At 60.2% G+C, this 15,324-nt stretch overlaps 1 protein-coding gene across 1 annotated transcript in view; it reads right to left on the bottom strand.

The window, feature by feature from the left end:
* The window catches only part of tns1b (tensin 1b), an 833,038-nt gene that overhangs the window by 293,105 nt on the left and 524,609 nt on the right, over positions 1–15,324 (bottom strand). Inside the window, 1 exon segment of the mRNA XM_072578355.1 lies at positions 11,908–11,957. Within this exon segment, the coding sequence (XP_072434456.1) occupies positions 11,908–11,957 (50 nt within the window).

The following is a 15,324-nucleotide window of genomic DNA, read 5'->3' as shown; positions in this document are numbered from 1 at the left end:
GAGTGTGTCGGTGGGGGGTCAGTGAGTGTGTCAGTGGGGGGTGAGTGAGTGTGTAGGTGGGGGGTGAGCAGGTGTGTCGGTGGGGAGTGAGTGAGTGTGTCGGTGGGGAGTGAGCAAGTGTGTCGGTGGGGGGGTGAGCGGGTGTGTCGGTGGGGAATGAGCGAGTGTGTCGGTGGGGGGTGAGCGAGTGTGTCGGTGGGGGGTGAGCGAGTGTGTCGGTGGGGGGTGAGCGAGTGTGTCAGTGGGGGGTGCGCGAGTGTGTCAGTGGGGGGGGTGTGAGTGTGTAGGTGGGTAGTGAGCGAGTGTGTCGGTGGGGGGTGAGCAAATGTGTCGGTGGGGGGTGAGCGAGTGTGTCAGTGGGGGGTGAGCGAGTGTGTAGGCGGGGAGTGAGTGAGTGTGTCGGTGGGGAGTGAGCGAGTGTGTCGGTGGGGGGTGAGCGAGTGTGTCGGTGGGGGGTGAGTGAGTGAGTGTGTCGGTGGGGGGTGAGCGGGTGTGTCAGTGGGGGGTGAGCGGGTGTGTCAGTGGGGGGTGAGTGAGTGTGTAGGTGGGGGGTGAGCGGGTGTGTCAGTAGGGGGTGAGTGAGTGCGTAGGTGGGGGGTGAGCGGGTGTGTCGGTGGGGGGTGGGCGAGTGTGTCAGTGGGAGGTGAGTGAGTGTGTAGGTGGGTAGTGAGCGAGTGTGTCGGTGGGGAGTGAGCGAGTGTGTAGGTGGGGAGTGAGCGAGTGTGTCGGTGGGGGGTGGGCGAGTGTGTCAGTGGGGGGTGAGTGAGTGTGTAGGTGGGTAGTGAGCGAGTGTGTCGGTGGGGGGTGAGTGAGTGTGTAGATGGGGAGTGAGCGAGTGTGTTGGTGGGGGGTGAGCGAGTGTGTCAGTGAGGGGTGAGCGAGTGTGTATGCGGGGAGTGAGTGAGTGTGTCGGTGGGGGGTGAGCGAGTGTGTCGGTGGGGGGTGAGCGAGTGTGTCGGTGGGGAGTGAGTGAGTGTGTAGGTGGGGCGTGAGCGGGTGTGTCAGTAGGGGGTGAGTGAGTGTGTAGGTGGGGGGTGAGCGAGTGTGTAGGTGGGGAGTGAGCGAGTGTGTCGGTGGGGAGTGAGCGAGTGTGTCGGTGGGGGGTGAGTGAGTGTGTCGGTGGGGGGTGAGCGAGTGTGTAGGCGGGAAGTGAGCGAGTGTGTCGGTGGGGTGTGAGCGAGTGTGTCGGTGGGGAGTGAGTGAGTGTGTAGTTGGGGAGTGAGTGAGTGTGTCGGTGGGGGGTGAGCGAGTGTGTCGGTGGGGGGTGAGCGAGTGTGTAGGCGGGGGGTGAGCGAGTGTGTAGGTGGGGGGTGAGTGGGTGTGTCGGTGGGGGGTGAGTGAGTGTGTCGGTGGGGGGTGAGTGAGTGTGTAGGTGGGGGCTGAGCGGGTGTGTCAGTGGGGGGTGAGTGAGTGTGTCGGTGGGGAGTGAGCGAGTGTGTAGGTGGGGAGTGAGGGAGTGTGTAGGTGGGGAGTGAGCGAGTGTGTAGGTGGGGAGTGAGCGAGTGTGTAGGCGGGGAGTGAGCGAGTGTGTAGGCGGGGAGTGAGCGAGTGTGTAGGCGGGGAGTGAGCGAGTGTGTAGACGGGGAGTGAGCGAGTGTGTAGGTGGGGGGTGAGCGAGTGTGTCGGTGGGGAATGAGTGAGTGTGTCGGTGGGGGTTGAGTGAGTGTGTCAGTGGGGGGTGAGTGAGTGTGTAGGTGGGGGGTGAGCAGGTGTGTCAGTGGGGAGTGAGTGAGTGTGTCGGTGGGGAGTGAGCGAGTGTGTCGGTGGGGGGTGAGCGGGTGTGTCGGTGGGGAGTGAGCGAGTGTGTCGGTGGGGAGTGAGCGAGTGTGTCCGTGGGGAGTGAGCGAGTGTGTAGGCAGGGGGGTGAGTGAGTGTGTAGTTTGGGAATGAGTGAGTGTGTCGGTGGGGAGTGAGTGAGTGTGTCGGTGGGGAGTGAGCGGGTGTGTCGGTGGGGGGTGAGCGAGTGTGTCGGTGGGGGGTGAGCGAGTGTGTCGGTGGGGGGTGAGCGAGTGTGTCGGTGGGGAGAGAGCGAGTGTGTCGGTGGGGAGTGAGCGAGTGTGTCGGTGGGGAGTGAGTGAGTGTGTCGGTGGGGGGTGAGTGAGTGTGTCGGTGGGGGGTGAGTAAGTGTGTCGGTGGGGGGTGGGCGAGTGTGTCAGTGGGGGGTGAGCAAGTGTGTCAGTGGGGGGTGAGTGAGTGTGTCGGTGGGGGGTGGGCGAGTGTGTCAGTGGGGGGTGAGTGAGTGTGTCGGTGGGGGGTCAGTGAGTGTGTCAGTGGGGGGTGAGTGAGTGTGTAGGTGGGGGGTGAGCAGGTGTGTCGGTGGGGAGTGAGTGAGTGTGTCGGTGGGGAGTGAGCAAGTGTGTCGGTGGGGGGTGAGCGGGTGTGTCGGTGGGGAATGAGCGAGTGTGTCGGTGGGGGGTGAGCGAGTGTGTCGGTGGGGGGTGAGCGAGTGTGTCGGTGGGGGGTGAGCGAGTGTGTCGGTGGGGGGTGAGCGAGTGTGTCAGTGGGGGGTGCGCGAGTGTGTCAGTGGGGGGGGTGTGAGTGTGTAGGTGGGTAGTGAGCGAGTGTGTCGGTGGGGGGTGAGCAAATGTGTCGGTGGGGGGTGAGCGAGTGTGTCAGTGGGGGGTGAGCGAGTGTGTAGGCGGGGAGTGAGTGAGTGTGTCGGTGGGGAGTGAGCGAGTGTGTCGGTGGGGGGGTGAGCGAGTGTGTCGGTGGGGGGTGAGTGAGTGAGTGTGTCGGTGGGGGGTGAGCGGGTGTGTCAGTGGGGGGTGAGCGGGTGTGTCAGTGGGGGGTGAGTGAGTGTGTAGGTGGGGGGTGAGCGGGTGTGTCAGTAGGGGGTGAGTGAGTGCGTAGGTGGGGGGTGAGCGGGTGTGTCGGTGGGGGGTGGGCGAGTGTGTCAGTGGGAGGTGAGTGAGTGTGTAGGTGGGTAGTGAGCGAGTGTGTCGGTGGGGAGTGAGCGAGTGTGTAGGTGGGGAGTGAGCGAGTGTGTCGGTGGGGGGTGGGCGAGTGTGTCAGTGGGGGGTGAGTGAGTGTGTAGGTGGGTAGTGAGCGAGTGTGTCGGTGGGGGGTGAGTGAGTGTGTAGATGGGGAGTGAGCGAGTGTGTTGGTGGGGGGTGAGCGAGTGTGTCAGTGAGGGGTGAGCGAGTGTGTATGCGGGGAGTGAGTGAGTGTGTCGGTGGGGGGTGAGCGAGTGTGTCGGTGGGGGGTGAGCGAGTGTGTCGGTGGGGAGTGAGTGAGTGTGTAGGTGGGGCGTGAGCGGGTGTGTCAGTAGGGGGTGAGTGAGTGTGTAGGTGGGGGGTGAGCGAGTGTGTAGGTGGGGAGTGAGCGAGTGTGTCGGTGGGGAGTGAGCGAGTGTGTCGGTGGGGGGTGAGTGAGTGTGTCGGTGGGGGGTGAGCGAGTGTGTAGGCGGGAAGTGAGCGAGTGTGTCGGTGGGGTGTGAGCGAGTGTGTCGGTGGGGAGTGAGTGAGTGTGTAGTTGGGGAGTGAGTGAGTGTGTCGGTGGGGGGTGAGCGAGTGTGTCGGTGGGGGGTGAGCGAGTGTGTAGGCGGGGGGTGAGTGTGTGTGTAGGTGGGGGGTGAGTGGGTGTGTCGGTGGGGGGTGAGTGAGTGTGTCGGTGGGGGGTGAGTGAGTGTGTAGGTGGGGGCTGAGCGGGTGTGTCAGTGGGGGGTGAGTGAGTGTGTCGGTGGGGAGTGAGCGAGTGTGTAGGTGGGGAGTGAGGGAGTGTGTAGGTGGGGAGTGAGCGAGTGTGTAGGTGGGGAGTGAGCGAGTGTGTAGGCGGGGAGTGAGCGAGTGTGTAGGCGGGGAGTGAGCGAGTGTGTAGGCGGGGAGTGAGCGAGTGTGTAGACGGGGAGTGAGGGAGTGTGTAGGTGGGGGGTGAGCGAGTGTGTCGGTGGGGGGTGAGCGAGTGTGTCGGTGGGGAATGAGTGAGTGTGTCGGTGGGGGTTGAGTGAGTGTGTCAGTGGGGGGTGAGTGAGTGTGTAGGTGGGGGGGTGAGCAGGTGTGTCAGTGGGGAGTGAGTGAGTGTGTCGGTGGGGAGTGAGCGAGTGTGTCGGTGGGGGGTGAGCGGGTGTGTCGGTGGGGAGTGAGCGAGTGTGTCGGTGGGGAGTGAGCGAGTGTGTCCGTGGGGAGTGAGCGAGTGTGTAGGCAGGGGGGTGAGTGAGTGTGTAGTTTGGGAATGAGTGAGTGTGTCGGTGGGGAGTGAGTGAGTGTGTCGGTGGGGGGTGAGCGGGTGTGTCGGTGGGGGGTGAGTGAGTGTGTCGGTGGAGGGTGAGCGAGTGTGTCGGTGGGGGGTGAGCGAGTGTGTCGGTGGAGGGTGAGCGAGTGTGTCGGTGGGGGTGAGCGAGTGTGTAGGTGGGGGGTGAGCGGGTGTGTAATGGGGGGTGAGCGAGTGTATCGGTGGGGAGTGAGTGAGTGTGTCGGTGGGGAGTGAGTGAGTGTGTCGGTGGGGGGTGAGCGAGTGTGTCAGTGGGGGGTGAGCGGGTGTGTCGGTGGGGGATGTGTGAGTGTGTCAGTGGGGGGTGAGCGAGTGTGTGGGTGGGGGTGAGCGAGTGTGTCATTGGGGGGTGAGCGGGTGTGTCGGTGGGGGGTGTGTGAGTGTGTCAGTGGGGGGTGAGCGAGTGTGTCGGTGGGGGTGAGCGAGTGTGTCAGTGGGGGGTGAGCGAGTGTGTCAGTGGGGGGTGAGTGAGTGTGTCAGTGGGGGTGAGCGGGTGTGTCAGTGGGGAGTGAGTGAGTGTGTCGGTGGGGAGTGAGTGAGTGTGTCGGTGGGGAGTGAGTGAGTGTGTAGGTGGGGGGTGAGCGGGTGTGTCAGTCGGGGGTGAGTGAGTGTGTAGGTGGGTAGTGAGCGAGTGTGTCGGTGGGGGGTGAGTGAGTGTGTAGGTGGGTAGTGAGCGAGTGTGTCGGTGGGGGGTGAGTGAGTGTGTAGGTGGGGAGTGAGCGAGTGTGTGTCGGTGGGGGGTGAGCGAGTGTGTGTCGGTGGGGGGTGAGCGAGTGTGTCAGTGGGGGGTGAGCGAGTGTGTAGGCGGGGAGTGAGTGAGTGTGTCGGTGGGGGGTGAGCGAGTGTGTCGGTGGGGGGTGAGCGAGTGTGTCGTTGGGGGGTGAGTGAGTGTGTAGGTGGGGATTGAGTGAGTGTGTAGGTGGGGAGTGAGCGGGTGTGTCAGTAGGGGGTGAGTGAGTGTGTAGGTGGGGGGTGAGCGGGTGTGTCAGTGGGGGGTGAGTGAGTGTGTCAGTGGGGGTGAGCGGGTGTGTCAGTGGGGAGTGAGTGAGTGTGTCGGTGGGGAGTGAGTGAGTGTGTCGGTGGGGAGTGAGTGAGTGTGTCGGTGGGGGGTGAGCGGGTGTGTCGGTGGGGGGTGAGTGAGTGTGTCGGTGGGGGGTGAGTGAGTGTGTCGGTGGGGGGTGAGCGGGTGTGTAATGGGGGGTGAGCGGGTGAGTCGGTGGGGGGTGAGTGAGTGTGTAGGTGGGTAGTGAGCGAGTGTGTCGGTGGGGGGTGAGTGAGTGTGTCGGTGGGGGGTGAGTAAGTGTGTCGGTGGGGGGTGGGCGAGTGTGTCAGTGGGGGGTGAGCGGGTGTGTAATGGGGGGTGAGCGAGTGTGTCGGTGGGGAGTGAGTGAGTGTGTCGGTGGGGAGTGAGTGAGTGTGTCGGTGGGGGGTGAGCGAGTGTGTCAGTGGGGGGTGAGCGAGTGTGTCAGTGGGGGGTGAGCGGGTGTGTCGGTGGGGGATGTGTGAGTGTGTCAGTGGGGTTGAGCGAGTGTGTTGGTGGGGGTGAGCGAGTGTGTCAGTGGGGGGTGAGCGGGTGTGTCGGTGGGGGGTGAGCGGGTGTGTCGGTGGGGAATGAGCGAGTGTGTCGGTGGGGGGTGAGCGAGTGTGTCGGTGGGGGGTGAGCGAGTGTGTCGGTGGGGGGTGAGCGAGTGTGTCGGTGGGGGGTGAGCGAGTGTGTCAGTGGGGGGTGCGCGAGTGTGTCAGTGGGGGGGGTGTGAGTGTGTAGGTGGGTAGTGAGCGAGTGTGTCGGTGGGGGGTGAGCAAATGTGTCGGTGGGGGGTGAGCGAGTGTGTCAGTGGGGGGTGAGCGAGTGTGTAGGCGGGGAGTGAGTGAGTGTGTCGGTGGGGAGTGAGCGAGTGTGTCGGTGGGGGGTGAGCGAGTGTGTCGGTGGGGGGTGAGCGGGTGTGTCGGTGGGGGGTGTGTGAGTGTGTCAATGGGGGGTGTGTGAGTGTGTCGGTGGGGGGTGAGCGAGTGTGTTGGTGGGGGGTGAGCGAGTGTGTTGGTGGGGGGTGAGTGAGTGTGTCGTTGGGGATGAGCGAGTGTGTCAGTAGGGGGTGAGCGAGTGTGTCAGTGGGGGGTGAGCGGGTGTGTCGGTGGGAGGTGTGTGAGTGTGAGCGGGTGTGTTGGTGGGGGTGAGCGAGTGTGTCGGTGGGGAGTGAGCGAGTGTGTCGGTGGGGAGTGAGCGAGTGTGTCGGTGGGAGGTGTGTGAGTGTGTCAGTGGGGGGTGAGCGAGTGTGTTGGTGGGGGTGAGCGAGTGTGTCGGTGGGGGGTGAGCGAGTGTGTCGGTGGGGAGTGAGCGAGTGTGCTGGTGGGGGTTAGCGAGTGTGTCGGTGGGGGGTGAGTGAGTGTGTAGGTGGGGAGTGAGCAAGTGTGTCGGTGGGGGTTGAGTGAGTGTGTCAGTGGGGGGTGAGCGAGTGTGTAGGCGGGGAGTGAGTGAGTGTGTCGGTGGGGAGTGAGCGAGTGTGTCGGTGAGGGGTGAGCGGGTGTGTCAGTGGGGGGTGAGCGGGTGTGTCAGTGGGGGGTGAGTGAGTGTGTAGGTGGGGGGTGAGCGGGTGTGTCAGTAGGGGGCGAGTGAGTGTGTAGGTGGGGGGTGAGCGGGTGTGTCGGTGTGGGGTGGGCGAGTGTGTCAGTGGGAGGTGAGTGAGTATGTAGGTGGGTAGTGAGCGAGTGTGTCGGTGGGGGGTGAGCGAGTGTGTAGGTGGGGAGTGAGCGAGTGTGTCGGTGGGGGGTGGGCGAGTGTGTCAGTGGGGGGTGAGTGAGTGTGTAGGTCGGTAGTGAGCGAGTGTGTCGGTGGGGGGTGAGTGAGTGTGTAGGTGGGGAGTGAGCGAGTGTGTTGGTGGGGGGTGAGCGAGTGTGTCAGTGGGGGGTGAGCGAGTGTGTAGGCGGGGAGTGAGTGAGTGTGTCGGTGGGGGGTGAGCGAGTGTGTCGGTGGGGGGTGAGCGAGTGTGTCGGTGGGGAGTGAGTGAGTGTGTAGGTGGGGGGTGAGCGGGTGGGTCAGTAGGGGGTGAGTGAGTGTGTAGGTGGGGGGTGAGCGGGTGTGTCAGTGGGGGGTGAGTGAGTGTGTCAGTGGGGGTGAGCGGGTGTGTCAGTGGGGAGTGAGTGAGTGTGTCGGTGGGGAGTGAGTGAGTGTGTCGGTGGGGAGTGAGTGAGTGTGTAGGTGGGGGGTGAGCGGGTGTGTCGGTGGGGGGTGAGTGAGTGTGTCGGTGGGGGGTAAGCGGGTGTGTAATGGGGGGTGAGCGGGTGTGTAATGGGGGGTGAGCGGGTGAGTCGGTGGGGGGTGAGTGAGTGTGTAGGTGGGTAGTGAGCGAGTGTGTCGGTGGGGGGTGAGCGAGTGTGTCGGTGGGGGGTGAGCGAGTGTGTCGGTGGGGGGTGAGCGAGTGTGTCGGTGGGGGGTGAGCGAGTGTGTCGGTGGGGGTGAGCGAGTGTGTAGGTGGGGGGTGAGCGGGTGTGTAATGGGGGGTGAGCGAGTGTGTCGGTGGGGAGTGAGTGAGTGTGTCGGTGGGGAGTGAGTGAGTGTGTAGGTGGGGGGTGAGTGAGTGTGTCAGTGGGGGGTGAGCGAGTGTGTTGGTGGGGGTGAGCGAGTGTGTCAGTGGGGGGTGAGCGAGTGTGTCAGTGGGGGGTGAGCGAGTGTGTCGGTGGGGGGTGAGCGAGTGTGTCAGTGGGGGGTGAGCGGGTGTGTCGGTGGGGAGTGTGTGAGTGTGTTGGTGGGGGTGAGCGAGTGTGTCGGTGGGGGGTGTGTGAGTGTGTCAGTGGGGGTGAGCGAGTGTGTCAGTGGGGGGTGAGCGAGTGTGTCAGTGGGGGGTGAGCGAGTGTGTCGGTGGGGGGTGAGCGAGTGTGTCAGTGGGGGGTGAGCGGGTGTGTCGGTGGGGGGTGTGTGAGTGTGTTGGTGGGGGTGAGCGAGTGTGTCAGTGGGGGGTGAGCGGGTGTGTCGGTGGGGGATGTGTGAGTGTGTCAGTGGGGGGTGAGCGAGTGTGTCGGTGGGGGGTGAGCGAGTGTGTCGGTCGGGGGTGAGCGGGTGTGTCAGTGGGGGGTGAGCGAGTGTGTCGGTGGGGGGTGAGCGAGTGTGTTGGTGGGGGTGAGCGAGTGTGTCAGTGGGGGGTGAGCGAGTGTGTCAGTGGGGGGTGAGCGAGTGTGTCGGTGGGGGGTGAGCGAGTGTGTCAGTGGGGGGTGAGCGGGTGTGTCGGTGGGGAGTGTGTGAGTGTGTTGGTGGGGGTGAGCGAGTGTGTCGGTGGGGGGTGTGTGAGTGTGTCAGTGGGGGTGAGCGAGTGTGTCAGTGGGGGGTGAGCGAGTGTGTCAGTGGGGGGTGAGCGAGTGTGTCGGTGGGGGGTGAGCGAGTGTGTCAGTGGGGGGTGAGCGGGTGTGTCGGTGGGGGGTGTGTGAGTGTGTTGGTGGGGGTGAGCGAGTGTGTCAGTGGGGGGTGAGCGGGTGTGTCGGTGGGGGATGTGTGAGTGTGTCAGTGGGGGGTGAGCGAGTGTGTCGGTGGGGGGTGAGCGAGTGTGTCGGTCGGGGGTGAGCGGGTGTGTCAGTGGGGGGTGAGCGAGTGTGTCGGTGGGGGGTGAGCGAGTGTGTTGGTGGGGGTGAGCGAGTGTGTCAGTGGGGGGTGAGCGAGTGTGTCGGTGGGGGGTGAGCGAGTGTGTCGGTCGGGGGTGAGCGGGTGTGTCAGTGGTGGGTGAGCGAGTGTGTCGGTGGGGGGTGAGCGAGTGTGTCGGTGGGGGGTGAGCGAGTGTGTCGGTCGGGGGTGAGCGGGTGTGTCAGTGGGGGATGTGTGAGTGTGTCAGTGGGGGGTGAGCGAGTGTGTTGGTGGGGGTGAGCGAGTGTGTCAGTGGGGGGTGAGCGAGTGTGTCGGTGGGGGGTGAGCGAGTGTGTCGGTGGGGGGTGAGCGAGTGTGTCGGTGGGGGGTGAGCGAGTGTGTCGGTCGGGGGTGAGCGGGTGTGTCAGTGGTGGGTGAGCGAGTGTGTCGGTGGGGGGTGAGCGAGTGTGTCGGTGGGGGGTGAGCGAGTGTGTCGGTCGGGGGTGAGCGGGTGTGTCAGTGGGGGATGTGTGAGTGTGTCAGTGGGGGGTGAGCGAGTGTGTTGGTGGGGGTGAGCGAGTGTGTCAGTGGGGGGTGAGCGAGTGTGTCGGTGGGGGGTGAGCGAGTGTGTCGGTGGGGGGTGAGCGGGTGTGTCGGTGGGGGGTGAGCGAGTGTGTCGGTGGGGGGTGAGCGAGTGTGTCGGTGGGGGGTGAGCGAGTGTGTCGGTGGGGGGTGTGTGAGTGTGTCAGTGGGGGTTGAGCGAGTGTGTCAGTGGGGGGTGAGCGAGTGTTTCAGTGGGGGGTGAGCGGGTGTGTCGGTGGGGGGTGTGTGAGTGTGTCGGTGGGGGGTGAGCGAGTGTGTCGGTGGGGGGTGAGCGAGTGTGTCAGTGGGGGGTGAGCGAGTGTGTCAGTGGGGGTTGAGCGAGTGTGTCAGTGGGGGGTGAGCGAGTGTGTCGGTAGGGGTTGAGCGAGTGTGTCGGTGGGGGGTGAGCGAGTGTGTCGGTAGGGGGTGAGCGAGTGTGTCGGTGGGGGGTGAGCGAGTGTGTCAGTGGGGGGTGAGCGAGTGTGTCGGTGGGGGGTGTGTGAGTGTGTCAGTGGGGGGTGAGCGAGTGTGTCGGTGGGGGTGAGCGAGTGTGTCGGTGGGGGTGAGCGAGTGTGTCGGTGGGGGGTGTGTGAGTGTGTCGGTGGGGGGTGAGCGAGTGTGTCAGTGGGGGGTGAGCGGGTGTGTCGGTGGGGGGTGTGTGAGTGTGTTGGTGGGGGTGAGCGAGTGTGTCAGTGGGGGGTGAGCGGGTGTGTCGGTGGGGGGTGTGTGAGTGTGTCAGTGGGGGGTGAGCGAGTGTGTCGGTGGGGGTGAGCTGTCCTGTGATGGGGCCTGCTCCAGTCTATGAGCTGTTTGCCAGTGTCTCTGCACCAAGTGCCCAGTGTCTCAATGCCTGGTGCCAGTCTGCCCTGGGTCCTGCTGGGTGTGTTGGGAGGTGCCACACTGATTGCCCTGGGACTGCCAGTGTCCCTGGACCAGGCAGGGAGTCACGTGCCTGCTCCTCTCAGCCAGCAGCCTGCTGGAGTCTCCAGGCCCCAGCTCTATCCCCCCCACAGACAGGCCTACCCTCTGGCTGAAGGCACAGTCAGTCGCTCTCAATGTTGCAATGTCTCTGAGGCCTCTCGTCTGATTCAGATACAGATTTCACCAAAACCTGATATCAATCCGCATCTGCCACTGCCCCCCCCCTCCCCCCTCCTGGGGTTCACCTTATTAACTTTTTGGGGGGAATCGTTAAAGGCAAGACCCATAGGACCATATCCAATCAAAAATCAGGGTAATTGTGTGAGTGATGGAGTGGGGACTCCAGTCTGGAGGAGAGGTCAGCCAGTGTGTGATGTTACTGTGCTCGAGACAGGAGGAAGATGCACTCATGACAGTGCAACTAAAAGTTCAGAACAATTGGAGAATGAAGGAGAAATTGAAACATCCAAAGTTGACCCTCCCATTACCAGATTGCAGAACAACGGAGCTGTTGAGAAGATTCAATCGCATCATGTTTGTTCTTCCAAGAGACTAACTCAGTGACTCAGACAAACTGTTCCCGAGTCCTGATTGCATCTGTGTGCATCGGGCAGGAAAATCATCCTCAGCTGTTTCTGATGTTCATGTCAGGGAGGTGTTCCCAATAAGACAAGATCCCAAGAGTGTAAAAGGAGTAAGCTGTCCACACCGTGGGGCTAATGACGGGGAGAGTAAACGTGGAACGCCATCCATTTATTTACAGAGTTTTTGGAATAAATCAAGGATGGATTTCAGTTTAGCTAACCTAAAGATTGGTTAAGATCGTTCAGAGGAGACCTGACTGGGGTCAGACATTTCACTAAACCCCTCCCCAGGAGTTTGAGCAATACACAACCTCGTCAGGGGACAGGTTTACTTTGTGAGACTTCCAGAGCAGAAGAGTTGGGTTTAAAACTTGCAGCTTTTATTAAAACAGAGAAAACCCCATCAGTGTAAAAGCTCACTTTGGTAAACTCAGCAAAGACTGATCGACGTGTCTCCATAGTGCAGGGCAAAGAAACCATCAGGAATCAAACAGAATATTCTAGGACTGAGAGTTGAGTCTCTGTAACAGGTCGAGTTGGGAAACGGGGCAAAGTGTAACGTTGCTGTGTATTTTACACACTTCAGTATCTCGGTGGCTCTGCCTTTATTTATTTCTTCTGTAATGTACTTCTGTTCTGAAAATCTGCAGCCTCACGACTGAGATCCGATACAGATAAAAATGGAAAAGTTTCTGATCTATCAAGCCCGATTTTACTCTGGCATTTAACTTATCTCGATGACCATCAGATCACCAGCCCACATGCAGGCACAGAAGCATAGCACGTAGAATGACAACACATTAACAACTACAAACCCATTTACACTCACTGTGATACCCAGAGGGACAGGAACATAGCCACAAACACAGAGACACACAGAGACACAGACAGAGAAATGTCTTTGCCTCCTTAGCCCAGGAGCCCGGAAAGACCATTCATTCTGAGTGTGCCCAGCTCCCCAAGAGCAGACCAAACCTGAAACCTTCTGGTCAGTAAGGCGAGAGCGTTACTGACCACACAGCAAATTACTGGGAGCAGAGTTTCAGACACAGTGTTCCTTACCGGGAGGGTCTGTGTCGTGATGGGAGACTCTTGGTCGATTTGTTGGAGCCCTACAGTCCGGAACGAGAGAGAGAGAGAGAGAGAGAGAGAGAGAGGTTAGCACCACATTCATCACACCCACACTCCTACCTCATTGCTGTTAAGGTAAGAATCCAATTTATCCAACTTCCAGGGCATTGGGAACCGGTCACAAAGCAGCAGAGACTCCCGGAGTGACATCACGCACCGCTGCCACTGTCACACCGTCACTACAATGTGGAATCAGACCATTCAGCCCAACAAGTCCATACCAACTCTCTGAGGAGTAACCCACCCAGACCCATCCTACCCTACCCCTGTATATCGCATGGCCAATCCCGAACCTGCACATCTTTGGACTGTGGGAGGAAACCGGAGCACCCAGAGGAAACTCACGCAGACACGGGGAGAACGTGCAAACTCCACACAGTCAGTCACCTGAGGCGGGAATTGAACCCGGGTCCCTGGTGCTGTGAGGCAGCAGTGCTAACCACTGAGCCAGTGCGTCACTCTGAATCATTGGCTCACTGTTCCTGTACTTTTGTCAGCCTCTTTGCTCAGATTCTCAGGAAGGATTTAGATACAATTCTTTCTGCTACAATCGTCAAAGGACAGGAGCAGGGATGATCAGCCATGATCATACTGAATGGAGGAGTAGGACCAACGGGCCAAATGGCCTGCTCCTGCTCTCAATATTTCCATGTTTTCTTCGTCATTCCCAGGACGTGGGCACCATTGGCAAGGCTGGTATTTAGTGCCTGCTGTTGGTTGCTCTGCGGGGGAGCTGCTGGGAGCAGGAGACTTACTTCAACTACTTCAGATACTCATGTTGGGTCAGGCCTGGAGTTAGATCCTGACCAGAGACAAGCACTGGAGGCCCTACCCCTCCGTGTCGGGTTTCTAGGATAACTTGGCAGCTTCCCAGTCATGTTTACTAAAGCTTGGAGAAAGTGAGGACGGCAGATGCTGGAGATCAGAGTCGAGAGTGTGGTGCTGGAAAAGCACAGCAGGTCAGGCAGCATCCGAGGGGCAGGAGAGTCAACATTTTGAGCATAGGCTCGTCACCACATTTACTAAAACTGGCTGGGTATTTTTATTGTATATTTACAAATAATTCTCAAATTACAGCCAGAACCAGAAACTGAACTGGACTCACCACATAAACACAGTGGCTGCAGGAACAGGTCAGTGAGTAACTCCCCTCCTGACTCCCCCAAAGCCTGTCCACCATCTCCAAGGCCCAAGTCCGGAGTGTGATGGAATACTCCCCACTTGCCCTGGATGGGGGCAGCTCCAACAACGATCAAGGAGCTCAACACCATCCAGGACAAAGCAGCCACTTGATTGGCCCCACACCCACAAACACCCACTCCCTCCCCCACCCACACTCAGTAACAGCAGTGTGTACCATCTACAAGATGCCCTGCAGAAACTCACCAAAGATCCTCAGACAGCACCTTCCAAACCCACACCCACTTCCATCTAGAAGGACAAGGGCAGCAGATCCATGGGAACACCACCCCCTGCAAGTTCCCCTCCGAGCCCCTCACCATCCTGACTTGGAAATATATCACCATTCCTTCAGTGTCACTGGGTCAGAATCCTGGAATTCTCTCCCTAAGGGCATTGTAGGTCTACCCACAGCACATGGACTGCAGCGGGTCAAGAAGGCAGCTCACCCCCACCTTCTCAAGGGGCAACTAGGGACGGGGAATAAATGCTGGACCCAGCCAGTGACCCCCAAGTCCCATAAATGATTTTTAAAAAAAATGCTGTGCTCGAATTTGAGCTCCCTTTCTCTGGATCGTTCCAGCTGCAAGACAGGAACGTCCTCTCCATGTCAGGCTGGGAACATACTCTTTGCTCTCTCAGGTTTTCGGAGTTGCACGGGAGGCAGCAGGAGCACAGCCTCTGAGCGGGACTCTGTCCCCCTGACGGCGTTCCGCCCAGTTCCCGGTGTCACAGAGCTAACAGCAGGCCAGCCCTTAACATGCTCACCACCTCCTGAACCTAATCTTCTGTAGCTCCCAGGATCCCACAAGGAGGGGCACCATCTGAACCAAGCCAGTGCTGCAGCGGGTGAGGGGGGAGTTCAGAGACCCCCGTTCTGCTAGCACAGTCAACCTTCATCACTGACCAGCCCGGTCTCCCACGACTGTTCCAGCTTTCACCCATTCTGTTTCTGTCAATCCTTGTTTATTCCGGGAGATCGGGCTGCGGCAGCATTTACTTCCCAGTTACCCAGGGGTCAGTAGAGTCACCATGTCCCCAGACCAGGTAAGGACGGTGATTTCATTGAGTATTTCAATTCTCTGACCTCCCTGGACCAGAGGGAACACTCCTTCTCCTCACTTCGACACTCAAGGTGCTGTTTCGATTTGAACCCGTCCACTACATCTGACCCTTTAACCCTCCCTCTTCCCCCCCCCCAAACACCTTCTCCACATTCAGTGAGGGGTCCCTCACTCCCCCACGGTCCAGGTGGATGCCCGGTCACTGGGTGACTTTAAGACACAGATCCAGGGCAGGAGAACAAGGGGGAGCAGATTGAGATCGTCACCCAGAGGGTTGTGAGTCTGTGGGATTCCCTGCCCAGTGAAGTGGTTGAGGCTTCCTCATTGAATGTAATTAAGGCAAGGACTGATAGGATTTTGAACAAAGAAGGAATTAAGGGTCAAGGAAAAGCACAGCAGGTCAGGCAGCATCCGAGGAGCAGGAGGACCGATGTTTCGGGCACAAGCCCTTCTAGAGGTTATGAGGCAGGGAGCCTCCAGGGTGGGGAAATAAATAGGAGGGGAGTGGGGCTGGGGGGAAGGTAGCCAAGAGTACAATAGGTGAATGGGGGAGGGGATGGAGGTGATAGGTCAGAGGGGAGGGTGGAGTGGATAGATGGGAAGGAAGATGGACAGGTAGGACAGGACATGGGGACGGCGCTGAGCTGGAAGTTTGAAACTAGGGTAAGGTGGGGGAAGGGGAAATGAGGAAGCTGTTGAAGTCCACATTGATGCCCTGGGGTTGAAGTGTTCCGAGGCGGAAGATGAGGCTCTGCAAACTCCTCCCTGGCTTCCCAGAGAATCCGAGGATAAATCCTATTCAGTCCAGGGAACTTCTCTATTTTCATACTTTCCAAAATTGCTAACACCTCCTCCTTATGGACCCCAATCTCATCTAGTTTAGTGGCCTGTATCTCAGTATTCTCCCCGACAACATTTTCTTTTTCCTGTGTGAATACTGACAAAAGATATTCATTTAGCGCCTCTCCTATCTCCTCAGACTCCACGCACAACTTCCCCCGCTATCATTGATTGGTCCGAATCTTTCTCTAGTTTTTAGATCGGTGTGGTGCTGGAAAAGCACAGCAGGTCAGGCAGCATCCGAGGAGCAGGAAAATCGATGTTT

Source organism: Chiloscyllium punctatum, chromosome 10, assembly GCF_047496795.1.
Source record: "Chiloscyllium punctatum isolate Juve2018m chromosome 10, sChiPun1.3, whole genome shotgun sequence".
NCBI lineage: Eukaryota > Metazoa > Chordata > Chondrichthyes > Orectolobiformes > Hemiscylliidae > Chiloscyllium > Chiloscyllium punctatum.
The sequence above is the reverse complement of the archived record's forward strand: the minus strand, read 5'-3'. Positions and strand labels throughout refer to the sequence as shown.